The 25007-nt window shown below is 39.7% G+C and overlaps 1 protein-coding gene across 2 annotated transcripts in view; it reads left to right on the forward strand.

Annotated features, from left to right (window-relative positions):
* Positions 1-25007, forward strand: part of SPIRE1 (spire type actin nucleation factor 1) — a 160885-nt gene that overhangs the window by 31292 nt on the left and 104586 nt on the right. For both annotated transcript variants that reach the window (XM_061594984.1, XM_061594991.1), the window contains exon 3: positions 20755-20985. In XM_061594984.1, the coding sequence (XP_061450968.1) occupies positions 20755-20985 (231 nt within the window). The remainder of the gene's footprint in view (positions 1-20754; positions 20986-25007) is intronic.

Here is a 25007-nt window from a genome sequence, read left to right on the forward strand (position 1 = left end):
CTTTAGGCCTTAACTCCCACTCAAGCTAGCATTGTTTACTTTGACTTCCACTTTCTGCTTATTATTAGAGTTTGAGTACAACTCTCTCCCAATTTCCTGTGAGTATTTAATAATAGAGTTCTGTGCACCTAGACATTGTTTTAGCAATGTCCTTGTCCAAGTGCCTGGAATCCGTGAGTGGATGGATGGGAAGAAACAGGCTGAAGCTCAATCCTGATAAAACCGAGGTACTGCTTGTGGGTGACAGGGGAAAGTTGGGTATTGTTGACCTGGAACTCAATGGGGTAAGATTGCCCCTGAAGGATCAGGTGCGCAGCCTCAGGGTTATTCTTGACTCCAAGCTGTCCATGGAGGCTCAGATTTCGGCAGTGAGCCGGGCAGCTTGGTATCAGTTACACCTGATACGGAGGCTGCAACCCTACCTCCCTGCTCATCAGCTCCCACTGGTAGTGCATGCACTGGTCACCTCTCGACTGGACTACTGCAATGCGCTCTACGTGGGGCTACCCTTGAAAACGACCCAGAAACTACAGCCGGTACAAAATGCGGCGGCCTGTTTACTTACAAATAGCCGCCGCCGTGATCACATTACGCCGGTGTTAGTTCATCTACACTGGCTTCCAGTTGCTTTCCGGGCCCAATTCAAGGTGTTGGTATTAACCTTTAAAGCCCTATACGGTCTCGGCCCAGTTTACCTGAAGGAGCACCTCCAGTACCACCAACTTAGCCGCCTGACTAGATCAGCCACGCAGGGCCTTCTCTCAGTACCACCAACGAAAACAGCTAGGTTGGTGGGAACTAGGGAGAGGGCATTTTCAGTGGCGGCCCCCACTCTCTGGAACTCCCTCCCGTTCGATCTTCGACATGCCCCTTGCCTGGATGCATTCCGCCGAGCATTAAAAACCTGGCTCTTTGGACAGGCCTTCGGGACCTCCGGGGTGGGCTAAGCTTTTATCACTATTACTGAACGCCCGTTGTTTACATACTGTTTTATGCTGTAATTTAATCCTTTATTGTCGACTGTATTGTATTGCTATGTATTTTAAATCGTATTTTAAATTGTATTTTACTGGAATTTAATTGTGTACGTCGCCTAGAGTGGCCTTGGCCAGATAGGCGACACAAAAATTAAATTATTATTATTATTATTATTAAATTAAATTAAATTAAATTAAATTATTAGCATCAGCCTTTTTTCAATATCCGATTGCAGAGTCACTGAAAATATTAACTCTCACTGTCCTCCTTACAAAGCTGTCATAATGAGATCAGTTCATTAGTCCAGCTACCTAACGTTGCCAGTAGCTGTATATGATCTCATATATAGGGCTTTCCCAGGCTTGTTACTTAATATCCTTTAGTAGAGATGTTAGAAATTTAAATCTGACACCTTTTGCAAGCTAAGTGTGTGCTCTGTCTTTGAGCTGTTCCCCATTTCCTGCCAAGGTGCTGCCATGTTTGAGGGGCCCCTTGATGAAGTGCCTTCTAGGCGGCTGTCAGCTTGGTGCTGCTGTTGCTGATTGGGGAGGGTATCATTGGTGGGAAGTTCTTCTCCTATCCACTTATACCAGCATTGGTATTCTTTCCTTAATCACAGCTTACCTATGCACCACTGCTGTTCTGCCCCTCTGAGCCATGTGGCTAGCCAAAGAAAGGAATATGTGGACAATGGGGCAAGACCGCCTGCTGGTGCACTAGTAAGGAAAGTGCTGTGCTGGCAAGAGCCCAATATACCACCAACTGCTGCTATTTCTTTTGAAACATTTCCGCCAATCAACAACCCAATGAAATGCCACCTTTGGGGTCATAGGATCTGTTAGGTACTGGAGTAAGGAGAGGGCTATTGCCAATCACAGTAGGCAATACTAAATTAAATGGGCTGATTACTTGACCTCACTATAACACAATTTGCCACTATTGCCACCTCTCTCCAGTTGTTTGGGGGGGCCTGGATCTTGTACAAGTAGTATGGCCCTGGAAGTGTTGCTGTCCCCTATTATAAATTAATTTCCTATATCATCTTGGAGCTCACAGGTTTGTTTAAATGGTGTTTGCTAAGAATATACACATGCTGATTTCATAGCTATGTCAGTTAATTTCTCATTGGAAAAAAATCAGCTTTTTTAAAGAATATGAGGACTGTTTGACCCATGTTAATTTGCACATTTGCAAATAATTTTAGCCCTGAGCGAAGTCTGTATGACTCTACCTAGCGTCTTAACCACTAGCACAGCTCTAGGGGAATTTCCCAGGAGTATTTATTATTTAATACAGTTGTATTCTGCCCTCCCTTAGTGGAGTGCAAAGTGGTATTTTAGTGTCACAATAGCCCTGAAAGAGAGATTGGTTGACTGATGGTGTCTTGCCAAAACAATTAGGCATGTGCTAGAATTCCTCCCGATTCAGATTTGGTAGTGAATTTTCCATTAATTCGCCTATTCTCAATCACTGAGAATTGAATTTTAATGTAGCGAATTTTCATTGCTGTTTTTGAAAACGTACTTTTTAATAAAATATCTGTCTCTAAAACATCAATTGTAAGAATTTCCTTTAAATTATTATTTTCTTCAAAATATCAACATTTTAAAGGAAATATCAACATTTCCTGTAAAAATATTGATATTAATATCAATATTTTTTCCAAACAAAAAAAACACAGATTGGTAAAAGCATCAGCTAGCGGATACATAACGAACTTGAATTGATGCCAGCCTCTTAAGTCAATGGAATGCTTTTGAACCAGCAATTGCCAACAGATCCCATCCCTACAAACAACACAGTGAGCTTTGCATGAATTAGGACATGGGATTTCCATCACATTAAAAACCATTCTAGCCACTGTGACATAACTGTCAGGGAATATATCTTGTTCTTTATAGAAAGAATCCCCCATCTCTCTAGACCAGCCTTTCCCAACTAGTGGGCCACCAGGTGTTGTTGGACCACAACTCCCAACAGCCTCAGCCAGCATTGCCAATGGTCAGGAAAGATGGGAATTGTGGTCCAACAACATCTGGTGCCCCTTTAGTTGGGAAATGCTGCTCTAGACAGAGTTTTTTTGTAGCTTTTGCTCCCACCTGTTAGGTCAAGCTAAACTGGAAGCTTTGTGTGACTGATCTATATCTCTGCCATCTTGTTTCAAGGGCTCTCATCTGGGAATAGGGATGAGGAAGAATTCTGCTGAATTTGGATTTAGCATTGGATTTTTCAGTGATCCACGTGTTCTCCACCTGTTTGTTCTGATCCTGTTTGCTCCAAAGTTCAGCAGCTTTTCAGCTGCTTTTCCCTGACACTGGAATTTTTCTCCTTGAATATTTGCTCAAATATATTGTTCTTTTATTGATTTTACTCACCGCACAGTAGTACAGCTCTCTGTCTCTCTCTCTCCCCCCACCAGTTAAATAATCCAAGCTCCAGGCAAGGAGGAATCAAGCCAAGCCTGTAATAGCAGAGGAGGATGCAAAGCCACTTTCTTTTCAAAATACCAAGAATTCCTTTCAATATATTAATATTTTCTTTCCAAATATCGATGTTAATATTGATATTTTGGGGGACAAAAATGGACAGATAAAAGCAATAGATAGCAAACAAAGAACAAACTCGAATCTGTACTTCCTGTTAAGTTGACAGAATGCTTTCAGAGTGTCACTGGCCAATAGATCCCATCCTTACCTGGAATGGTACTTTTGACAGAGTTTTTATCCAGTAGTGCCACATATGGAACACATTAAGTTCTCTCTTTTGGGGAAAAAGGATATTAATAGTAATCAATTTTCATTGGAGGCATTGATTTAGCGACTGAGTTTCTAGGATTTAGGTGTGTGGGTACTTACTGCTTCTTACTGGTACCCTTGGCTTCTGCATTCTGGTGCCCCTGTGCTTGCTATGCTGAGACTTAGCACACCACTGCTGCCTGGCTCTTTTTGATTCAAAATTTTTAATTCACTTACAGATACATTGAATACATTGAATTATTTATTTATTAGTTGTTAAATTTATATCCCACCCTTCCTCCCAGAAGGAGCCCAGGGTGGCAAACAAGCGGTAAAAAAGCATGTTTTAAAATCTTAAAAACAAAACATCTTTTTAAAAAATCTTAAAAGCATAGCATCTTCAAAACATCTTTAAAACAATTCCAACACAGATACAAACTGGAATAAGGTCTCTACTTTAAAAGCTTGTTGAAAGAGGAAGATCTTCAGTGGGCACCAAAAAGACAACAAAGACAGTGCCTCTCTAATATTTAAGGGCAATGAGTTTTAAAGGATAGGTGCCACAGCCCTAAAGGCCCACTTCCTATGTTGTGCAAAACAGACCTCCTGATAAGATAGCATTTGCAAGAGGCTCTCACCTGCAGAGTGAAGCGATCGACTGGGTAAATAAGGGATAAAACAACCTTAGTTATGGCAGCTGGAAAATCTCTGTACTTCCTGATGTTAAACATTAGTTGCATTTTACCAGAGCTTGGAGAAGATAGAGAATCCTGCTGGGAGGAAGGGCGGGATATAAATCAGATAATAAATAAATAAATTTATTCTAACCTTAAATTATATTCACTAATAGGCAAAAAACCTTGCGGTTTAAGAACGTACCTATACCCACAGCTATTTCCATCAAACTTTAAAAAGCAGGGAAATTGAGCAGCTATAGTGAATGCACCAGGGGAGCAGGAGACCTGAACTCCTCTCTGAGATATTGTACTGCCCTACAAATTCATCAAAATGCAAACACCATTTGGGTTGGTCTTTCACAGTCCAATCCACTTGTTGTGTAGCTTGGAAGAATTTGGTAACGTGCCTCTTTTACCACAAATGCTATTTTAACTGGTTTTTCTAACTGTGGCATACGTCGGATTTTAAAATGATTATTTTCATTCATCAGTATTTGGTTTTTCAATTATCAGGAATGTATTTTATTCACTTCAGTTCTTTGCACACATGGCAATTCTCTCTTTTCTTAAAGCTAGAAGCTTGCTGTTTTGTTTCTGAATAAAATCTAGATTAGTCGAGAAATCAAACTCTTAGAATATGTTCCTTGCAGACCACAAGCAAGCATTCTATTTTTTCTGTATCACCAGGTGTTTTAAATAGGTTTTCTGGTATGATTAATTTTAATTGATTTTATCCACTGTATTTTTTTTGTGATATTATTGTACACTGCTTAAAAACTTCAGTGATTCATGAATATATAAATAGCATAAATAAGCAAGCAAGCAAGCATTCTGTGATATATTGTAATCCTCATGCCTAAACTGATAAAGGACTGACAATTTCAAGTGAGTTATTCAAACATACAACACCAATGATTCAGAAATGGTGTCTTCTGGTGAAAAGGGCAAAGACTTCTTTTCTCTAATCATCAAATATGTAGCCGATTGCAAGGGCTACAAAGGCAATAGAGCGTATTATCTACTACCTCCTAACATTATTCTTCAATTTAATTAGCGTGTCAGGTGCTTATCTTCAGCAATCATGAAGTGTTGCACTTTCAGCTTCATCTGGCAAGGAGGTTATTCATCTGTCTGACTTGTTAGACACCCATTCATCCTGATTATTATTAGGCACCCATTCATCCATCAGGTTACTGCGACTGCTTGCCTTACTAGTCAAATACTATTATTCCTTGGCATGTTGGAAATAAAGTGAAAGATTATCATAAGCATTTCCTTGTTTGAAAGGAGTGCCTGTTCTTACTGGGTGACATTCCCCAAATTTCCATAGCAGTCAGGAAGTCTATACCTTCAGGCTTTCAAGATATGTACTCAGGGGTCACAGAGGGGCTGTCTCCCAGGAATCTTTGCTGTTGCGGGCTTTCCAAACTCTGGTTCACTGAGGTGAATCAAAGATTTAAAATCCACAATATTTGATTCCTCATTACATGTGTTTCATGCAGAATTCATGGAAATCCATGGGTATTACTTTGTATGAAATGTTGTGTATGAAGCCTCCCTTATAATTTGTGCTTGAAATAATCCACTTGCGCAGCATAAGAATTATTTATTTCATGGCCTTTTCAGATCTTAGAATCTTGTTTTATTTCTGCTGTTAATACAGATCCAGCACCAGTAGGCAGCAAAGAAACTTATATGGGGAATAGCAATGATGGTACGGTGTTTTCTTCCAGAAGAGTGAGAAAATTACATTACATCACATTCATAATGTCTTCATTTATTCTGCCATAAGCATCAAATTGTTTGTTGTGACTTTGGATGTCATTCGTGATATAATAAAAATGAAAGATTGTATTCTAATAATTCTATTTTAATATTTTTTCAAGATACATGGTCATTGCATATGCTCTCAGATATAGCTGATGTGACCTTTGTCCTGCTGAATCAGGCCAAGAAGAGCCCTGCTGAATCAGGCCAAAGGTCCATCTAGTCCAGCATCCTGTTCTCATAGTGGCCAACTATATGCCTATGGGAAGCCCGTAAGCAGGCCATGAGTGCAACAGTGCCCTTCCCACTTGTGATTCTCTTCAATTAGTATTCAGAAGCATTCTGCCTCCAACAGTGGAGGTGCAACATACTCATTGTGTCTAGTAGCCATTGATAACCTTATCAGCCATGAAATTGTCATCCAAAATGGTGGCCATCACTACCTCTTGGGAGCAAATTCCAGTTTTATGGGAAGAGCTGCTTTGTCCATCCCGAATCTTCCAACATTCAGATTTGTTGGATGTGCCTGAGTTCTAGTATTATGAGAGAGAACCTCTCTCTATTCATTTTCTCCACATCATGCATAATTTTATACATCTGTCATGTTCCCCCTTGCTCACCTTTTTTCTAAACTACAAGGCCTAAATGTTGCTTGTAATATTTCCTCCATGGAGAGCTGTTCCAATGCCTTTATTGTTTTGGTAGGCTTTTTTGGAACTTTTCCCAGCTCTACAATACCCTTTTTGAACTGTATACATTATTCTAAGTACAGTTGCACCATAAATTTGTACAATGGCATTATGATATCTGCATTTTTATTTTCACTCCCTTTCCTAATGATCCCTAGCATGGAATTTGCCTTTTTCACAGCTGCTGCACACTGGGTTGATATCTTCATCGAGCTATCCACTACACCCAAAGTCTAGTTCTCAGTCACTCATCAGCAGTTCAGAACCCATATGCATATATGTGAATTTAGGATTTTTTTGCCTCAGTGTGCATCAGTTTACACTTGCTTACATTGAATTGCATTTGCCATTTTACTGCCCATTCACTCAGTTTGAAGAGATCCTTTTGAAACTCATACAGGTTCTTTTTTGTTTTAACCACTTTGAACAATTTGGCTACCTCCTTGCTCACTTGTAACGCTAAATCATTTATGAATAATTGAAAAAGCACAGGTCCAAATACCAATCCTTGGGGGGCTCTGCTTTCTACATCCCTCCATAGGGAGAACTGTCCATTTTTCCTACTCTCTACTTCTACAAAAGAACATCTCCTTAGCAGTAAGGACTGCTTAGCTTACCCAGGAGTCATTGGTGAGGTACTCTGTCAAAAGCTTTTTGAAAGCGTTAAGTACACAGTGTCAATCAACTCTATCCATATGCTTGTTGACACCTTCAAGAAACTCTAATAGGTTAATGAGACAGAAGAGCTTGGAAAAGTTACTTTTTTGAGCTACAACTCCCATCAGCCCCAGCCAGCATGGCCACTGGATTGGGCTGATGGGAGTTGTAGTTCAAAAAAGTAACTTTTCCAAGCTCTGGACAGAACTTACCTTGCAGAAGCCATACTGGTTCTGCCTCAGTAATACTTATTTTTCTATATGCTAGTAATTCTATCTCTAACAATGCTTTCGCCAGTTTTCCCAGAACAGATGGTTAAGCTAACAGGCCTATAATTTCAGCAGGATCCCTTTATTAAAGTGATACTTTATTGACCATCTCTGTCCTCAGGTATGAAGGATGATCTTAAGGACAAGTTACATATTTTTGTTAGAAGATCAACAATTTCACATTTGAGTTCTTTAAGTACTCTCAGATAGATGCCATCTGGGCATCATGATTTGTCAGTTTTAATTTTGTCAATAAGGCCTAGAGCTGCATCTCTTGTCAACACTATTTGCCTCAGTTCCTCATACTCGCTTCTTGTGAAAGTTTGTTCATGCACAGTGGTCTGCTCTATATCTTCCACTGTGAAGTTAGGTGCAAATAATTCATTCAGGTTCTTTGCCATCTCCTTCTTTTACAACATCTCTGACTCCCTTGCCATCCAAGGGTCAAACAACCTCCTTAGCTGGTCTGCTTACAAATGTATTTAAAGAGTTTTTTGTTGGCCTTTGTTTTTAGCAATGTGCTCCTCAAGTTCATTTTTAGTATCCCTTTCTGTCTGATTGCATTTCGTTTGTCAAAGTTTGAGTTGCTTTCCACTTGTCCTTGTTTGGATAAATCCATTTCTACAAGAAGCTTTCTTGTCTCTAACAGCTTTGACTTTGCTCATTAACTGTGCAGGCATCCTCTTGCCTTCGGTGTTACCTTTCTTGATCTGCAGTATGCATTCTAGCTGAGTTTCTAATATTACAGTTTTAAACAACTTCCAAGCATTTTGGAGAGATTTGAGCCTGCTTGATCGTGCCTTTCAACTTCCCTTTTTACCCATCCTCTCATTTTTGGGAAGTTTACTCTTTTGAAGTGAAATGTGACTGTGTTGGATATTTTGGCAATTGTCCTTTTACATATATATTGAATTTGTTAGCACAGTGGTCACTGTTTCCAATCAATTTAGCAACACTTGCATCTCTCACTTTAAGGAACTTGCTTCATGCTGCTACTTCTGCCAGTGGGTTTAGTAATTTCCCACCTCCTCCTTAGTTCTCTTTATGTTGACTTTAAAATATTGTATTTATTTATTTATTTTCCCCTGACTCTCACTGTGCTTAACAAAGGGATGTTTCTAACTTGCTAACTAAAACAACTGTTCTAGAAAGACCAAAGACATTTTAATTTAACCTCCTAATCTCTTCAGTATTTCAGGGCTATTAGTAGATTTCAGCCAAAGTCCTTCAAAATGGAAGTAATTGAGTATTGTGTGTCAATCTACAAATTTAGGGTAAATCTAGTTTTGATGAATGCAGATAATGCATGGGAGGTTTTGTCACAGCTTATTGCACAGTACCACTAAGCATACTATATAGTATTTTTAATAGTGATTATCCCATAATTAGCTAATCATGAAGGGGAGCAGTTCTCAATAATTATGGCCAGCAGGTACATTATCGGATGAAAAAAGAGATCTTAATTTCAGTTCAACCTTAGCAGTAGCCTGATTTTGTAAAATGGAAAGAGTGATTTGTCCAACAACACTGTTGAGAAAAAAGTGATACATTGATTTAATTATGTGGACTGATATACTAGGAACCATGGTGTTCTACGAATGGGTGCATGTAGACAAGCAGTTCTGAAGAACCTAAGCAGAGAACTGAAAACAAGAAAAGCAGTCATTTTGAGTAGTAAGAGTTGTACAGTGTTAAGTAACATTGTTCTGCATTCCAATCTGTTATGGCATCATTTTTCAAAGCTTGTGGCCAGACCATAATACAGGACCAATATTACAGGAGTAACACCTTGGAGATAGAGCATCTGTTTTATATTCAAAGGTCTTGGATTCAGTCCTAGCATTTACAGTTAAATGATCTCTGGTAGCTAGCCTGAGAAAGATCTCTGTCTGAGAACTAAAAATTGTAAAGACTTGCTACTGGGTTATTTTGGTTACTCTGAATTGGTCTTTGGTCTGCCACTGCAGAAGACGGCTCCTTATCATCTTAGAATGTAATTCAGACATGAGGATTAGTGAAATGAAACAGAAAACTGTTCTGTGTTCTATAATTCAGGAGGTGGAATAATTTGTTGTTGTTATGTGCCTTCAAGATGACCACAACCTATTGCGACCCTATGAATCAGTGACCTCCAATAGCATCTGTCATGAACCATCCTGTGATCTTGTAAGTTCAGGTCCGTGGCTTCCTTTATGGAATCAATCCATCTCTTGTTTGGTCTTCCTCTTTTTCTACTTCCTTCTGTTTTTCCCAGCAATACTGTATTTTCTAGGGAATCATGTCTTCTCATTATGTTTCCAAATTATGATAACTTCAGTTTCATTATTTTAGCTTCTAGTGATAGTTCTGGTTTAATTTGTTCTAACACCCAATTATTTGTCTTTTTCGCAGTGCATGGTATGCTCAAAGCTCTCCTCCAACACCACATTTCAAATGAGTTAATTTTTCTCTTATCCGCTTTTTTCACTGTCCAAATTTCACATCCATACATAGAGATCAGAAATACCATGGCCTGAATGATTCTGACTTTGGTGTTCAGTGATACATCTTTGCATTTGAGGACCTTTTCTAGTTCTCTCATAGCTGCCCTCCCCAGTCCTAACCTTCTTCTGATTTGTTGACTATTGTCTCCATTTTGGTTAATGACTGTGCCGAAGTATTGATAATCCTTGACAAGTTCAGTGTCCTCATTGTCAACTGTAAAGTTACATAACTCTTCTGTTGTCATTACTTTAGTCTTCTTGATGTTCAGCTGTAGTCCTGCTTTTGTGCTTTTCTCTTTAACTTTCATCAGCTTTGTTTCAAATTATTACTGGTTTCTGCTAGTAATATCGTATCATCTGCATATCTTTTATTATTGATATTTCTCCCTCCAATTTTCACACCTCCTTCATTTTGGTCCAATCCCACTTTCCTTATGATATGTTCTGTGTATAGATTAAACAAATAGGGTGATAAAATGCACCCCTGTCTCACACCCTTTCTGATTGGGAACCAATCGGTTTCTCCATATTCTGTCCTTACAGTAGCCTCTTGTGCAGAGTATAGGTTGCACATCAGGACAATCAGATGCTGTGGCACCCCCATTTCTTTTAGAGCATTCCATAGTTTTTCATGATCTACACAATCAAAGGCTTTGCTGTAAACTATAAAGCACAGGGTGATTTCCTTCTGAAATTCCTTGGTCCGTTCCATTATCCAACGTATGTTTGCAATATGATCTCTGGTGCCTCTTCGCTTTCTAAATCCAGCTTGGACGTCTGGCATTTCTCGCTCCATATATGGTAAGAGTCTTTGTTGTAGAATCCTGAACCTTACTTTACTTGCATGGGATATTAAGGCAATAGTTCGATGATTATTGCATTCCCTGGGATCATCTTTCTTTGGAATTGGGATATATATGGAATGCTTCCAGTCTGTGGGCCATTGTTTAATTATCCATATTTGTTGACAATTTATTGTCAAACTTTGGACAGATTCAGTCTCAGTAGCTTGTAGCAACTCTATTGGTATGCCATCAATTCCTGATGATTTGTTTCTTCCAAGTATTTTAAAAGGAGCTTTTACCTCACATTCTAAAATTCCTGGTTCTTCACCATACGGTTCCTCCATGAATTAATCTGTCATCCTTGCATCTCTTTTATAGAGTTCTTCAGTATATTGCTTCCATCTTCCTTTTATTTCATCTTGGTCTGTCAGCATGCTTCCCTGTTGATTATTCAACATCCCTACTCTTGGTTTAAATTTTCCTTTCATTTCTCTAATCTTTTGGAATTATTCATTGATACTTAAAATATCAAAAGGGCTGAGTCCCCACAGGCAGCTTAATTAATTGATTTGTTTTGATATCCTTTGGTGCTCCCATATTAATTGATATTTCTTTAAGAGGTTTATTTTTATAGTCCTTACTATTTACACAGCATTCAGTGAAAGCTGTCTTTGTTCTATCCAGTGCCTAGTTCTGCTGGTCTTTATGTGAGTTTTGTGTGTGTAGGGAAGTATTCTGTTTGGGGGTTCCTACTTTCTATGCTCTGTCTTTTTCCCCACTAGTTTCTTTAATAACATGTGTACATTTTATTTTGAAATTAAGGGATCAACCTCCTACACTTGCATACCATAGATATTATGTAGGACTGTAATATCCAGTAGGAAATTAAGGAGAGAGCTTTGTATGCAAGATGTTTAAGTCTGCCAATTAGCTGTAAAAGAACACACACGCAAAGCATTCTGCTAGGTATTTTTATGTATTTTTTTCATTCCTCTATCACTTCCTCACCCCTTCCTAAGCAGAGAGATCATGGTTGTTAAAGTTCCTTGGGATTACAATAGTTTGTTGTTTAGCAACATAAGGACAGATATGTTCTATCCTACTGCTAAATAAGATCTAATCCAGTGACTTGTGGGCCTTCAGGAGGCATTGAAATTGTATTTTATTTACAACCATATGTTGGTGCAAGGTTTAAAAGTTGTGGGTAGTGTTCAGTGCTAGTGCTGCTCAGAGTAGACCCATTGAGGTTAATAGACATGACTAACTTAGGTTTATTAATTTCAATTTCTGCGCTGAGTGGAACTTAGTTGAATACAAACCTGTATTTCTTGAAGTGTATATAAAGTGCAAAATTTTTGTATCTTGAGAAGACAATATTATACCAGTATCCACCTTTGCAGCCTAGTATAGGGTGCAGACACATTAGTTTATGAATAATGTGGCTGTATGAATTTGAATATCAGTGACTTACAGTTCATAGCTACATGATCTGGCATATCAGCTTCATCCTGCGTGGCATACAGACAGCAGTTCAAAATTAGTCATGGCAGATTGCATGATACTTCTCTCATTCTATAGTACATTGACAATGTAATGCTTCAGTGGTGCATTTTATCTCTAATGGGAACGACAGTATGGTGTAAGCAGCATCACTACTTTTTTTGTGATCCAGGACAGATTCCTGTGCCAGTCAGCAATAGGAATCTCATTGACTGTTGCCCTACAGTTTGTAGCCTGTGCTCACCTGATCGATGCTATGATGGCAGATATGTTGACTCATTGCACTCAGTTTAGACTAACTCAATAATCCCAGGGATTGTAATCACTGCAGACAAACTCTTTAAAAAAGGATATATTTTTCTGCAAAATGTTCTCTTTCTGGAGTTGTTAATAGCAGCATAGACACTGAAATTGTATTGTATTGCAGAGACACTGAAATAAATACATTATATTAACTTTGCACTTGATGAGACATTCTGTCTAATTGCAATATTTTGCACTTGCTAATATTTCTAAGTTATTATTGTAATGAGAATTTCTATAGTTTTTTTGCACTGAATATTATTTGGGGTGCAATTCTACAGGTTAACTTTCATTTGAACTCTTGTGTTAATATTCATCATATTAATCATTAAAAATATAATAGGCTTACAGTATGAGTTATTGGTAGGATAAAACCTAGATTTTAATACATTCCATTCGAATAAAACTCTTTGATTTCTTTCTTGGTTTGCTGAGGGAGTTCACATGAGTACTTTCCAAACAGAAAGATTAACAGTCCTTCAACCGAAGAGTTTAAACAAAGATTAATTCCACCTGCGCATACTGTTCTCAAGGATGTTGAAGAAAAGTCATGTGCCAATAAAGAGAAAAATGTCTGTGCTGCTGGAATTCCTGTTTTGATTATTTTGGCTTTAGTCTGATCTAAATTATCATCTCAGGAATGCATTAAATAAATCTTTTAACATGCAATGGCATGGGCATTGACTATCTGTTAGACCCTAAATAAAAATGACAGTGTAATCCTATACATGTCTGCTTTACTTCTAACTAAATATATAGGATTACACTGTCAATTAGCCCCACTGAGTTCAGCAGGACTAACTCTCAAGTAAGTGTATGTCACAAGCTGAATCATCTAACTCAATAGAATATGTGACATATTCTCCCCACCCCAGGGACAATATTTTATCACACACCAATGAATACATGAAAACACTCCTGAATGTAAGTTAATTTTGTTACTAAATAATGATTATTCAGCTGCATAGCTTCTGTTTTACATTATCCACATTAGGGCAATTATTGGGACATCCAAAATATCACAGAATAGTTTGCAACCTTTGAGTTCTCCAGTACTTTTCATCTGGTTAAACGATAAACAGACCATTAGTGGATGGGGAGAGGAAAATGATTTTTCTTGATGTTGAAGTCATGGAGTCTGCATCCCACCACAGTCTTAAGATTATTTATTTATTAAATTTATATACCACCCCTCCTCCTAGAAGGAGCCCGGGGTGGCATGAAATCAGGATGGGATGGAATGAAATGAAAAGATGGAATGGGGGAGGAAGGAGCAGGCTGTCAAATAAGGCTGTTTAGGTGCTATGCAGTTGTACCAAAATCTGCTGAAAATAAGAAGCATAAAAATGGATGTAATAAAATGCTTTGTTATAATGAAGATTTTTGGCTGCAGTGATGGGAGGAAAAACAGAAATGCATTATTGCATATGCATATTGAAACCTTGAAAAGAAATTCTACAAAATCTAGGGCTGGAGGAATTTCTCTTACCATTCCAGTGCTTTGAAGAACTACACTGATGGTACACTGCGGAGAGGTTTTAGAAAACCATTCTTTGCTTCTTTGCTTTGACTGCAGGGGTAGTCATAGCGTATATATGCTATTACGGAATGGGTTTTGTATGCCCACTTTTATCTGGTGAGATACATTTCAGATAGGATGAATCTTCAAACTGCTATACATCATGGAGTTTGATTTTTCTTAAACTCCCTGACCTATCCATTCAGTAAAGTCAGTTTAATCAATGAATATAGGTTAGAATCTTTCAGACAGAAGTAAACCATTATTAATCCATTGTCCCCTTCTCTTATCAAGATCTTTTTAAAAAAATACTACAAGGCTTTCTCTGATTTACAGTGCTCTTTCATATGCTGAATTACTGTGGGAATGCTGAGGACATAATATATCTTGACTTCAGCAAAGCTTTTGATGAAGTGCCCCATGATATTCTGATTAGCAAGCTAGCTAAATGTGGGCTGAATGGAATAAATATCAGGTGAATCCACAGTTGGCTACCAGGGCTGTGGAGTCGGAGTCAGGAGCAATTTTGGGTGGAGTCGGAGTCGGTAGAAATGTTCCAACTCCGACTCCGACTCCTTCATAAATGGCAAATGTATATTGACTAGTAATAACAAATTTACTGTAGTAAAATGGTAGCACAAGGCATTTCATCACCACCACGTGAATCCAGAGCTTGGAAAAGTTACTTCTTTAAACTACAACTCCCATCAGCCCCAGGGATTGGGCTCGCTTCTGAATAAGCTTCTTTTGAGGCGGGAGCCCGTCCCAAAAGCAGGCACAAGCGAAGTCACCCTTCCCGGAAGTCCAAAATTCAAAGTGATCTTGATAGGCTGGCCTGAAAACAACAGAATGAAATTTAACAGGGATAAATGCAAAGTTCTACACCTGTGAAAAAGAAACCAAATACACAGTTAAAGATGGGGGATACTTGGCTCAGCAATACTACATGCGTTAAGGATCTTGGGATTGTTGTTGATCACAAGCTGAATATGAGCGAACAGTGCAATGTGACTGCAAACTAGGCAAATGCTATTTTAGGCTACATTAACAGAAGTATAATTTCCAAATCGTGTGAAGTATTGGTTCGCTTGTATTCAGCACTGGTTAGGCCTCATCTTGAGTAGTGTGTCCAGGTCTGGACACCACACTTTAAGAATGATGCAGACAAACAGGAACAGGTTCAGAGGAGGGCAACAAGGATGATCAGGGGACTAGAAACCAAGCCCTATGAGGAGAGACTGAAAGAACTGGGCATGTTTAGCCTGGAGAAGAGAAGACTGAGGGGAGATATGATAGCACTATTCAAGTACTTGAAACATTGCCACACAGAGGAAGGCCAGGACCTTTTTTTGATCATCGCAGAGTGCAGGACATGGAATAATGGGCCCAAGTTGCAGGAAGCCAGATTTCAGCTGAACATCAGGAAAAGCTTTCTAATTGTTAGAGCAGTACAACAGTGGAGCCAATAACACAGGGAGGTGTTGGGCTCTCCAACACTGGAGGCATTCAAGAGGCAGCTGGACAGGCACCGGTTGGGTATGCTTTAATTTGGATTTCTGCATTGAACAGGAATTGGACTCAATGGCTTTATAGGCCCTTTCCAACTCTACGATTCTACAAAATTATAAACTGGTGCCTTCCCAAATCCAGCAAGAAACTTCTGGCAGCAATAAGAGGATTGCCCAGCAGTGGAAGCAAGCATCTGCTTTTGATTTACTTTATGCCATCTAATTAAAATGGAAAGTATCAAGGGAAAATACACACAACTACAGGTAGAAAGAGGATTTTGTATACAATAGGGCCCCAGTTCTCGGCACCCCGCTTCTTGGCATTCCGCTAATATGGCGCCAGCGGGGCAGTCAGCTGGAGCTCCCCGCGCTCCAGCTGATCTCGCGGAGGAGGGGAAGATCAGACTCCCGCGCTCCAGCTGATCGCGCTGGAGGAGGGGAAGATCAGCTGCAGTGCACTCCAGCTGATCTCCTCTGTGGTGATCAGACTCCTGCGCTCTAGCTGATCCCGCAGGAGAAGGGGAAGATCAGCTGTAGCGTGCTACAGCTGATCTCTTCCTCTGGCACGATCAGCAGGTGAGGTTCCAGACCCCCGCACTACAGCTGATCCGCTTTTCAGCAGATTTTGCTTTTTGGCGGGGGTCTGGAACCTAGTCTGCTGTATGAGTGGGGCCCTACTGTATCTAAAGCCGTTGTGGAAGCGGAATATACAAAATAGGAGATTAGAAACAAAGTAATATTTACTTCAAATTAAACATGGAACATACTTCCCATTCCCTGCTGTGGTTATGCTGCTGGATTCCACACTGTAGGGCTCTTCATCTCTACAGCATATTTGTGGAGGGAAAATTGGGACTATGCCTGTCAACCTCACCAACTACAGCTATGTACTCTCTGATCCCATTTCCAATGTCTCCACATTAAACAGACTATTGTAAAAGAGCTTATCTGCATATACTCTCCTTTCTGGCAGTGCTGAATGCATGGACATAGCATGTGGGGCTGACCTGCCTGCTCCCACCCTTCACACAGATACTAGACACATAGGAGGCTAGACAGGGGAATGATTTGGGCAGTTTTTTTATTGAATATGGGTGACAGCTTTTGCTCTGCTATAATTTTTCTGCAACTTAGAAAACTTAGTTTTTAAGAAACATCATAACCAGGTGTTATAGAACTTAGTATGTCCTTTAACATGGCAGGGTAAAGATTATTTAGGAATATAGAAGAGACCCACACTTTGGGAACTTAACACACAAGTATTCTGAGTTACTCTGATTCTTCTTGACAGCAGGATCACTTGTGCCTCAGACTCATGTAGGGATGACCAGCTCTGAAGATTACAAGTGTGGCTTGAAGTTTGGCTGGAAATTTTGTTTACAAGTACAGCCATGCCTTAGAGCTTTGTTACTTTATTTCTGAACATGGGCAGTCTCAGGAAGATATCAAGCATATAAACAATGCCCTATTGTGTGTAATGTGTGGGAGAATGGCATGCATGATAAATATTAAATGTTTCAAAATGTCTGAAAAATGAAAACGGTTTTCAAAGTTCATTTTAAATGGATAGAAAATGTATATTGTAATGTGGTTAACAAAGAGTGAAAGAACTCAGTAAAATTAAAATGTTAAATAATTATTAGAGAGAGAGCTTTCCCATACTATTATTCTAAAAAGAATTCATTTAGTCCATCATCTATCTTCATTAAACAAAAATGTGTGCAAGCTAGATGTTTCCAGTCCATTAAGCATCAAGTCAGGGTGGTTCATGACAGATGCTCTTGGAGGTCGCTGATTCATAGGGTCGCCATAAGTTGTAATTGACTTGAAGGCACATAACAACAACAAGCATCAAGCATCTAAATAGTAGCAAAGGAGGGTGTGATTTGGAGAAGGGATACAGAAGTGGTCCTTAACCCTTCCCCTACCCACTATGTCTATCCTGAACATTTCTCTCAGAATCCTGGCTAATGAAAGATAGGGATAAACGTGGGTGGTGAAAATGTTTAGCACCCCTCTAAATTGTATCTCCTCCCTTCTGCTTTTAAGATGTTTGGTGGAGATCTGCGTCTTCTGCTGTATGTCTACCAATAAAGCATTTCTAGATAGCATTGGCTTCTGCCCTTTAGACCAAGCCACCTGGAATTATGCAGTTCTAATTCATACATAATGGAAGTACCTTGGGGTGGGGGGACTGTAAGCTAGAAATGCTTTTTAATGCAAAGAATAATTCATATTATAAAGTGTAACCATGTAAGTAAGTTACACCTCACACTTTGGTGCTTATTTTATATCTTTCAGCTTATGTGTTAAATTTGTTGCACAACTGGGACTCCACAAAAAGGAGGGAGGAGGACAGGGCAAATAAGAAATTTTTCCTCTGTGTACTCTCTATTTATTTATTTATTGCATTTGTATATTGCCCCATAGCTGAAGCTCTCGGGGAAGTTTACAACAATTAAAAACATTAAAAAGAAATATACAAATTTAAAAACACATTTTAAGAAAGCAATGTAAAAACACATGCCAAAATGCCTGGGAGAAGAGGAAAGTCTTGACCTGGTGCCGAAAAGATAACAGTGTTGGCGCCAGACACACCTCGTCAGGGAGATCATTCTATAATTTGGGGGCCACCACTGAGAAAGCCCTCTCCCTTCTTGCCATCCTCCCAGCTTCCCTTGGAGTAGGAACCCTCAGAGGAGGGCCTTGGATGTTGAGCGTAGTGTATGGGTGGGCTCGTGTCGGGAGAGGCGTTCCATCAGGTATTGTGGTCCCAAGCCGTGTAAGGCTTTATAGGTTAAAACCAGCACCTTGAATCGAGCTCAGAAACATACAGGCAGCCAATGCAAGCAGGCCAGAATCGGTTTTATATGTTCGAACCGTCTGGTCCCCGTTACCAATCTGGCCGCTGCATTTTGCACAAGCTGTTGTTTCTGAACCGTCTTCAAAGGCAGCCCCACGTAGAGCGCATTGCAGTAATCTAACTTGGAGGTTTCCAGAGCATGGACCACAAGCCAGGTTATCCCTGTCCAGATAGGGGTGTAGCTGGGCCACCAACCAAAGTTGGTAGAAGGCACTCCATGCCACCAAGGCTACCTGAGCCTCAAGTGACAGAGATGGTTCTAGGAGAACCCCCAAGCTATGAACCTGCTCCTTCAGGGAGAGTGCAACCCCATCCAGAGCAGGTTGGGCATCCACCATCCGGTCAGAAGAACCACCCACTAGCAGCATCTCAGTCTTGTCTGGATTGAGCCTCAGTTTATTAGCCCTCATCCAGTCCATTGTCACAGCCAGGCTCTTTGTCCACACAAAAGACCAGTCTTGGAGACAGATGATTTAGCCCCTCTAGCTTCAGGAACATTTGTTGCAGCATAGGTGCTCTGGTTGGTTTCCTTGGATTCTCTCTATGTAGTCAGTTTTGGTAATATGTGCCACTGTCTAACTGAAGCGAGTTTTCCTGTGCTTGGTTTCTTCAGGAAAAACTGCCTGGAATACCTCCATGCCTCAGTTGGGAGCATCCAGCTGAAGTTGAGAGTGTGAAATAGCAGTAGCAGCTGTCCATAAAATAGTGGTCTCCAGGGAAATCAAGCACAACCGTCTTCTTGGCTTGAACTGGGGCTGCAATGGCAGCTGTTCAGCACTTGCAGTGACTTTGTTTCCCCCCTTCAGCCCTGAAGCCATTGCAGATGCTTGTCTTGGGGTCAGGAGAGGAACATAGGAAACCATGTTCATCCCGAGATCAAGATGCTCAATATCAGGGATATGAGCTTGCTCCCCCCCCCCCATCGGCAACCCTATCTCACAGGTTGCTGAAAGTTATAAACTTACTCAATTTATGAGATTTTCAGACAAGCAGGAAAAGGCTACAGTTTTCTGGCCTTGCAATGGTTTCTATCTATTGCCTGGAGGTCAACAAATCCCTTGTCAATCACAACTCTGACTTCACTTATTGGCTGCAAACATGAAAGGGCTGGGTTAGAGCAGCCAACTACAAGCTTGTTTAACAGAAGTTGCCGGGGTGGGGTGGGCTGATGTTTTGGAGTATATCTCTTGAACCAGACCACCTAGAAACTTTTTAATATGAAAGCTGAGAGTCTGTAGATTGGGGTAACTCACCTGGAGATCTGGAGAGAACCCCAAAAATCCAAAGTCTTCAGTTGAAAACTGGAGACCAGGCAACCCTAGGTGGTATGCTTAAGCTTGCTCCTATCTGCTACTCTCTGCCACCCATACTATGTTTGCCCTCAGCATAAGGCTAGCATGCTGATACCACCCTTATTCCTGTGAGATTTGGGGAGCATGCTTTTGCAAGTAAGTCTGGAATAACAATAACATCACAACAACAGCAAACAATTGCTGCTGCTGCTGCTGCTGCTGCTACTACTACTACTACTTGGTGTAGGGACCAGTTCTAGACTTTACTCTTTGGGGCACACAGCTGGATAACCATTTTACTGATAGAAAGAGTGGCCACTGCTTCATTACTCCAGTAAAAGCCATTCTACATTTTAATATTACAGTATACATCACCTGGTTTGCTTAACATATTCAAATTATTTTTTCCATTTGTATACCTTATTCCTTATCACCTCAATAAGCTCAGCATTGTTATGGCGTCTTACTAGTCGCATTACACACACAAACCTCTTCTGTTCTGTTCTGTTCTTGTGGTGTCAAAACTTACCCGCACAAGGAGCAGGATTTAGAGGGTTTAGGTATTAGGACCTCATTAATTGTGATATTTCCATTTTTGTGCTATATTTGATACTTTATTGTGAAACATTGATACAGCAGAGAGTGTATTTCCTGGTCGATATTGTACCGGCTAATAGTAGCAATATATTAGTACTAATTTATTTAAAGTGATGTTATCCTTCTTTTCAGGTAATAGAATCATTGGCAATTATTATTTATAAAGCTCTGGACTATGGCTTGAAAGAAAATGAAGAGCGAGAGCTAAGCCCTCCCTTGGAACAACTTATTGATCATATGACTAATACAGTAGAAGCAGATGGAAGCAAAGATGAAGGCTATGAGGCTCTGGATGAAGGAGTAGAAGAAGAAAATGAAGGAGAAGATGTTGAAGTTATACAGTCTTATCGAGATGTCATGAAGGTACAGTTACTAGTCTGGTTGTCTGATACAGGTATTTCAATGGCAGTTAAAATACATACTTTTCAGTATCTTTTAGCTGTATACCATAGTTCTCACTTCGGTCACAAAACCAACACAGATAGTGTGTGCTTAATGATACTGATTTTAATATGCTTTAGCGCATGCCTAGTATTTCAGTGGGTTGCAACTATGCTTGTATATAAAGATTTTTTTTCCCAAACAAAATTTGCTGATAATTTCTAGACTTTTGTCATCAAAGCTTGCAAAGCTTAAATAGTTACCATAATTTCAGAGGTTTTAATTTTTTCATTAAAACTTCAGTAGATTATATTTCTCTTTCTGGGAGACAGTTCATATAATCAAGGATGCTTCTATAATAATATTGGATGTTTTATTTATATAGCCCTTTTAGTGTACATGGCACTTTACTGGTTAATATAAAATATGAATATCATAATGTTTGCTATATTATCAGATTCTGATAGTGTAGTGGTTCTTAATCTTTTCCACTGCCAGCACCCCTTGGATTTCCAAAATTTATTTTATTTATTTATATAAATATGCTCTTGCACCCCCTGAAAAAATACTGTTCATTTTTTTTATTTTAATGTGTGTTTTAGCCTAACTTAGCTAAGATTAAATGAATTTTGAAAATTTCTTGAACAATGCCTCGCACCCCTACAAAACGCCTCGCATCCCTGCGTGCACCCCAGGTTATGAACCACTGTAAGTGGGTGAAAGTCAGAGGGATACATGGCAGTTTAGAGGTTAATGTAAAATATTAATATTGTAAAGTTTGCTTTAATATCAGATTCTGATAGTGGGTGGGCATCAGGGGGTACATAGACTAGAAATAAGCATTTAGCTTTTTAATGGTATCTTTATTCATTATTCATTTCCACGTTATTGTCATTTATTCTTCAGATGTGAAAAGGACTTTGTGTTCATGTATATTGTTAAAAACACAATAAGATAAAGGAATAAAAGTTGAATATTACTAAATGAAATTGAAATATTCAGATATAGGAAACATAGTAAACTTTGCTTCTGCAAAATAACTTGAACAGTTAATACAGTTATCACTGTGATGCATGATTTGAAATATTTGTTATGTAAGCCAAAACAGACAGTAGACAAGATTATTATGATGAGTAGTTGTTATTACTTAGGTCATTAGTCCTGGTGGAGAAATAGTAAAGCAAGTGTATTTGGAACTGATTACTCCAAGTATACTTGTGGGGTGATGAAGTAATCCATCCAACCCTTTAATTTTCTGCGAAAGGTAACAAACATAAGTAAAACAATACTGTTTCACCACAGGGTCAGTTATGATCCTTCTCCTTCCCCCACAAACACACACATTTATATTTCATGTGCTTGTCCTATTCAGTTCTTTAATTCACATTTCTCCACTCCTCATACATCTCACAGACAGGCAGGATTGTGCCTGGGCCCTGAATGCTATCTGCTCTGCAGCAAGCTTACTTGCCTCTCGTTTATTCCCATGTACTCTCGTTGTTGGAATAAGGATAGTATTCATTTCCATTTAAGAAGTTTTGGAAGGTCTTTTACACATCTGCACATTTTCTATTTGAATTCATTTTTTAAAAGTTACTTCATATACTTCGGAAAAATCTTTGCTTTACTGATTATCTCTGGATATAAAAACTATGTGAGGACCAGTATAGACTCCTATTATATGTTTTGGTGGTACAGCCCATGTGTGAGAATGTTGGTTGTGCCAAATTCCTATAAAGCAGGAGTTGAGTAGGGGCTTAAAGTACAAAACGAGCAGGTGAGAGGCATTTCCTTGCCTATGCTCCTGCTTCCCAATCACTCCTCCTCAGCTGTTTTTCCACTAGTGAGAGTTACTCCCAGTCTCAGAGTGCTTCCTTAGTGATGGAGGGACCTGTCAATTTTGCTTCTCTCAGTTTCCAATTTTTTACAATCTTAAATTCAGTTCTTTGCATTTCTGCAGCAATCTGCAATTTTTTTTAAAAAGGAATCCTAATAAAAATGCATATTTCTCCTAATAAGCCTGTTTTTGAAAGCAATTTCTCCTAATATAATGCATTTTTGTATTATTTAAATTATTGTATTCATTTTCATGCACACTTTCCCCTAAAATAGCATTTTTGTAACACTGGTTGTTGTTATGTGCCTCCAAGTCGACTACGACTTATCGCAACCCTATGAATCAGTGACCTCCAAGAGCATCTGTCATGAACCTGTTCAGATCTTGTAAGTTCAGGTCTGTGGCTTCCTTTATGAAATCAATCCATCTCTTGTTTGGCCTTCCTCTTTTTCTACCTTCTGTTTTTCCCAGCATTATTATCTTTTCTAATGAATCATGTCTTCTCATTACGTGTCCAAAGTATGATAACCTCAGTTTCATCATTTTAGCTTCTAGTGATAGTTCTGGTTTAATTTGTTGTAACACCCAATTATTTGTCTTTTTCGCAGTCCATGGTATGCGCAGAGCTCTTCTCCAACACCACATTTCAAATGAGTTAATTTTTCTATTATCCGCTTTTTTCACTATCCAACTTTCACATCCATACATAGAGATCAGGAATACCATGGTGTCAGGCCCAGGATGTGACTCAGGAACCAGACCAACGATTGTAGTTAATTCGTGTTTTATTAGGGTAATGTCCAAACAAAGACTGCGTTTTCTCATGAATCAATATAGGGATACAGGTCCTGCGGCATTGGGAGAAAGTTGACAGAGCAAGGGACTTCTTCCCGCCTGTTCTTTAAGAAGGGGCCAAACGGGCGCGCAATCTTTCGCTCCTCCTTAACTGCCCCTCAGGTACTGCCCGCCTTCCCCCCCTTCTCTCCTGTCTTTTCAGCTGTCTGCGTGTGCGCGGTGAGGGGGGAAGCATCACCCCCTCCTCTTCTGAAGTTTCCGATTCCAGGATGGGGGATAGGGGAGGGGCTGATGGTAAACTGCCTCCCCGCTTTTCGGCTGTGAGCAGCCCTCCCTCTTCCCCCTCTTGCTCTGAGCCTGAAAGAGGGGGAGGCGTGAGAATGTCCAGGGAGGGCTTCAGGCTCCCCGTTGCTAAGCGACCTTATCACTGGCAGTTCCTCTGTTTTGTCTTCGCTCCAAAGGGGGGAAGTTCCTCCCCCTTCCCTCTGCCATCCATCCGAATACTCTTCTCCCAACTCTCCGGGATCCAGCTCCCCGGGATTGGGACCCCAGCTCTGCCTTCTGACACATGGTCTGAATGGTCCTTACATCTTTACATTTGAAGTCTAGTTCTCTCATAGGTCCCCTCCCTAGTCCTAGCCTGATTTCTTGACTATTGTCTCCATTTTGGTTAATGACTGTGCAGAGGTATTGATAATCCTTGACAAGTTCAATGTCCTAGATTGTCAACTGTAAAGTTGCATAAATCTTCTGTTGTCATTACTTTAGTCTTTTGACGTTGAGCTGTAGTCCTGCTTTTGTGCTTTCCTCTTTAACTTTCATCACCATTCGTTTCAAATCATTACTGGTTTCAGCTAGCAGTATGGTATCGTCTGCATATCTTAAATTATTAATATTTCTCCCTCCAATTTTCACACCTCCTTCATCTTGGTCCAATCCTACTTTATGTATGATATGTTCTGTGTATAGAATAAAAAAATAGGGTGATAAAATACACCCGTCTCACCGTTTTCTATTGGGAACCAATTGGTTTCTCCATATTCTGTCCTTACAGTAGCCTCTTATGCAGAGTATAGGTTGCGCATCAGGGCAATCAGATGCTGTGGCACCCCCATTTCTTTTAAAGCATTCCATAGTTTTTTATGATCTACACAGTCAAAGGCTTTGCTGTAATCTATAAAGCACAGGGTGATTTTCTTCTGAAATTCCTTGGTCCGTTCCATTATCCAACGTATGTTTGCGATATGATCTCTGGTGCCTCTTCCCTTTCTAAATCCAGCTTGGACGTCTGGCATTTCTCGCTCCATATATGGTAAGAACCTTTGTTGTAGAATCTTGAGCATTACTTGAATGGAATATTAAGGCAATAGTT

Source organism: Rhineura floridana, chromosome 1 (assembly GCF_030035675.1).
Source record: "Rhineura floridana isolate rRhiFlo1 chromosome 1, rRhiFlo1.hap2, whole genome shotgun sequence".
Taxonomy (NCBI): Eukaryota; Metazoa; Chordata; class Lepidosauria; order Squamata; family Rhineuridae; genus Rhineura; species Rhineura floridana.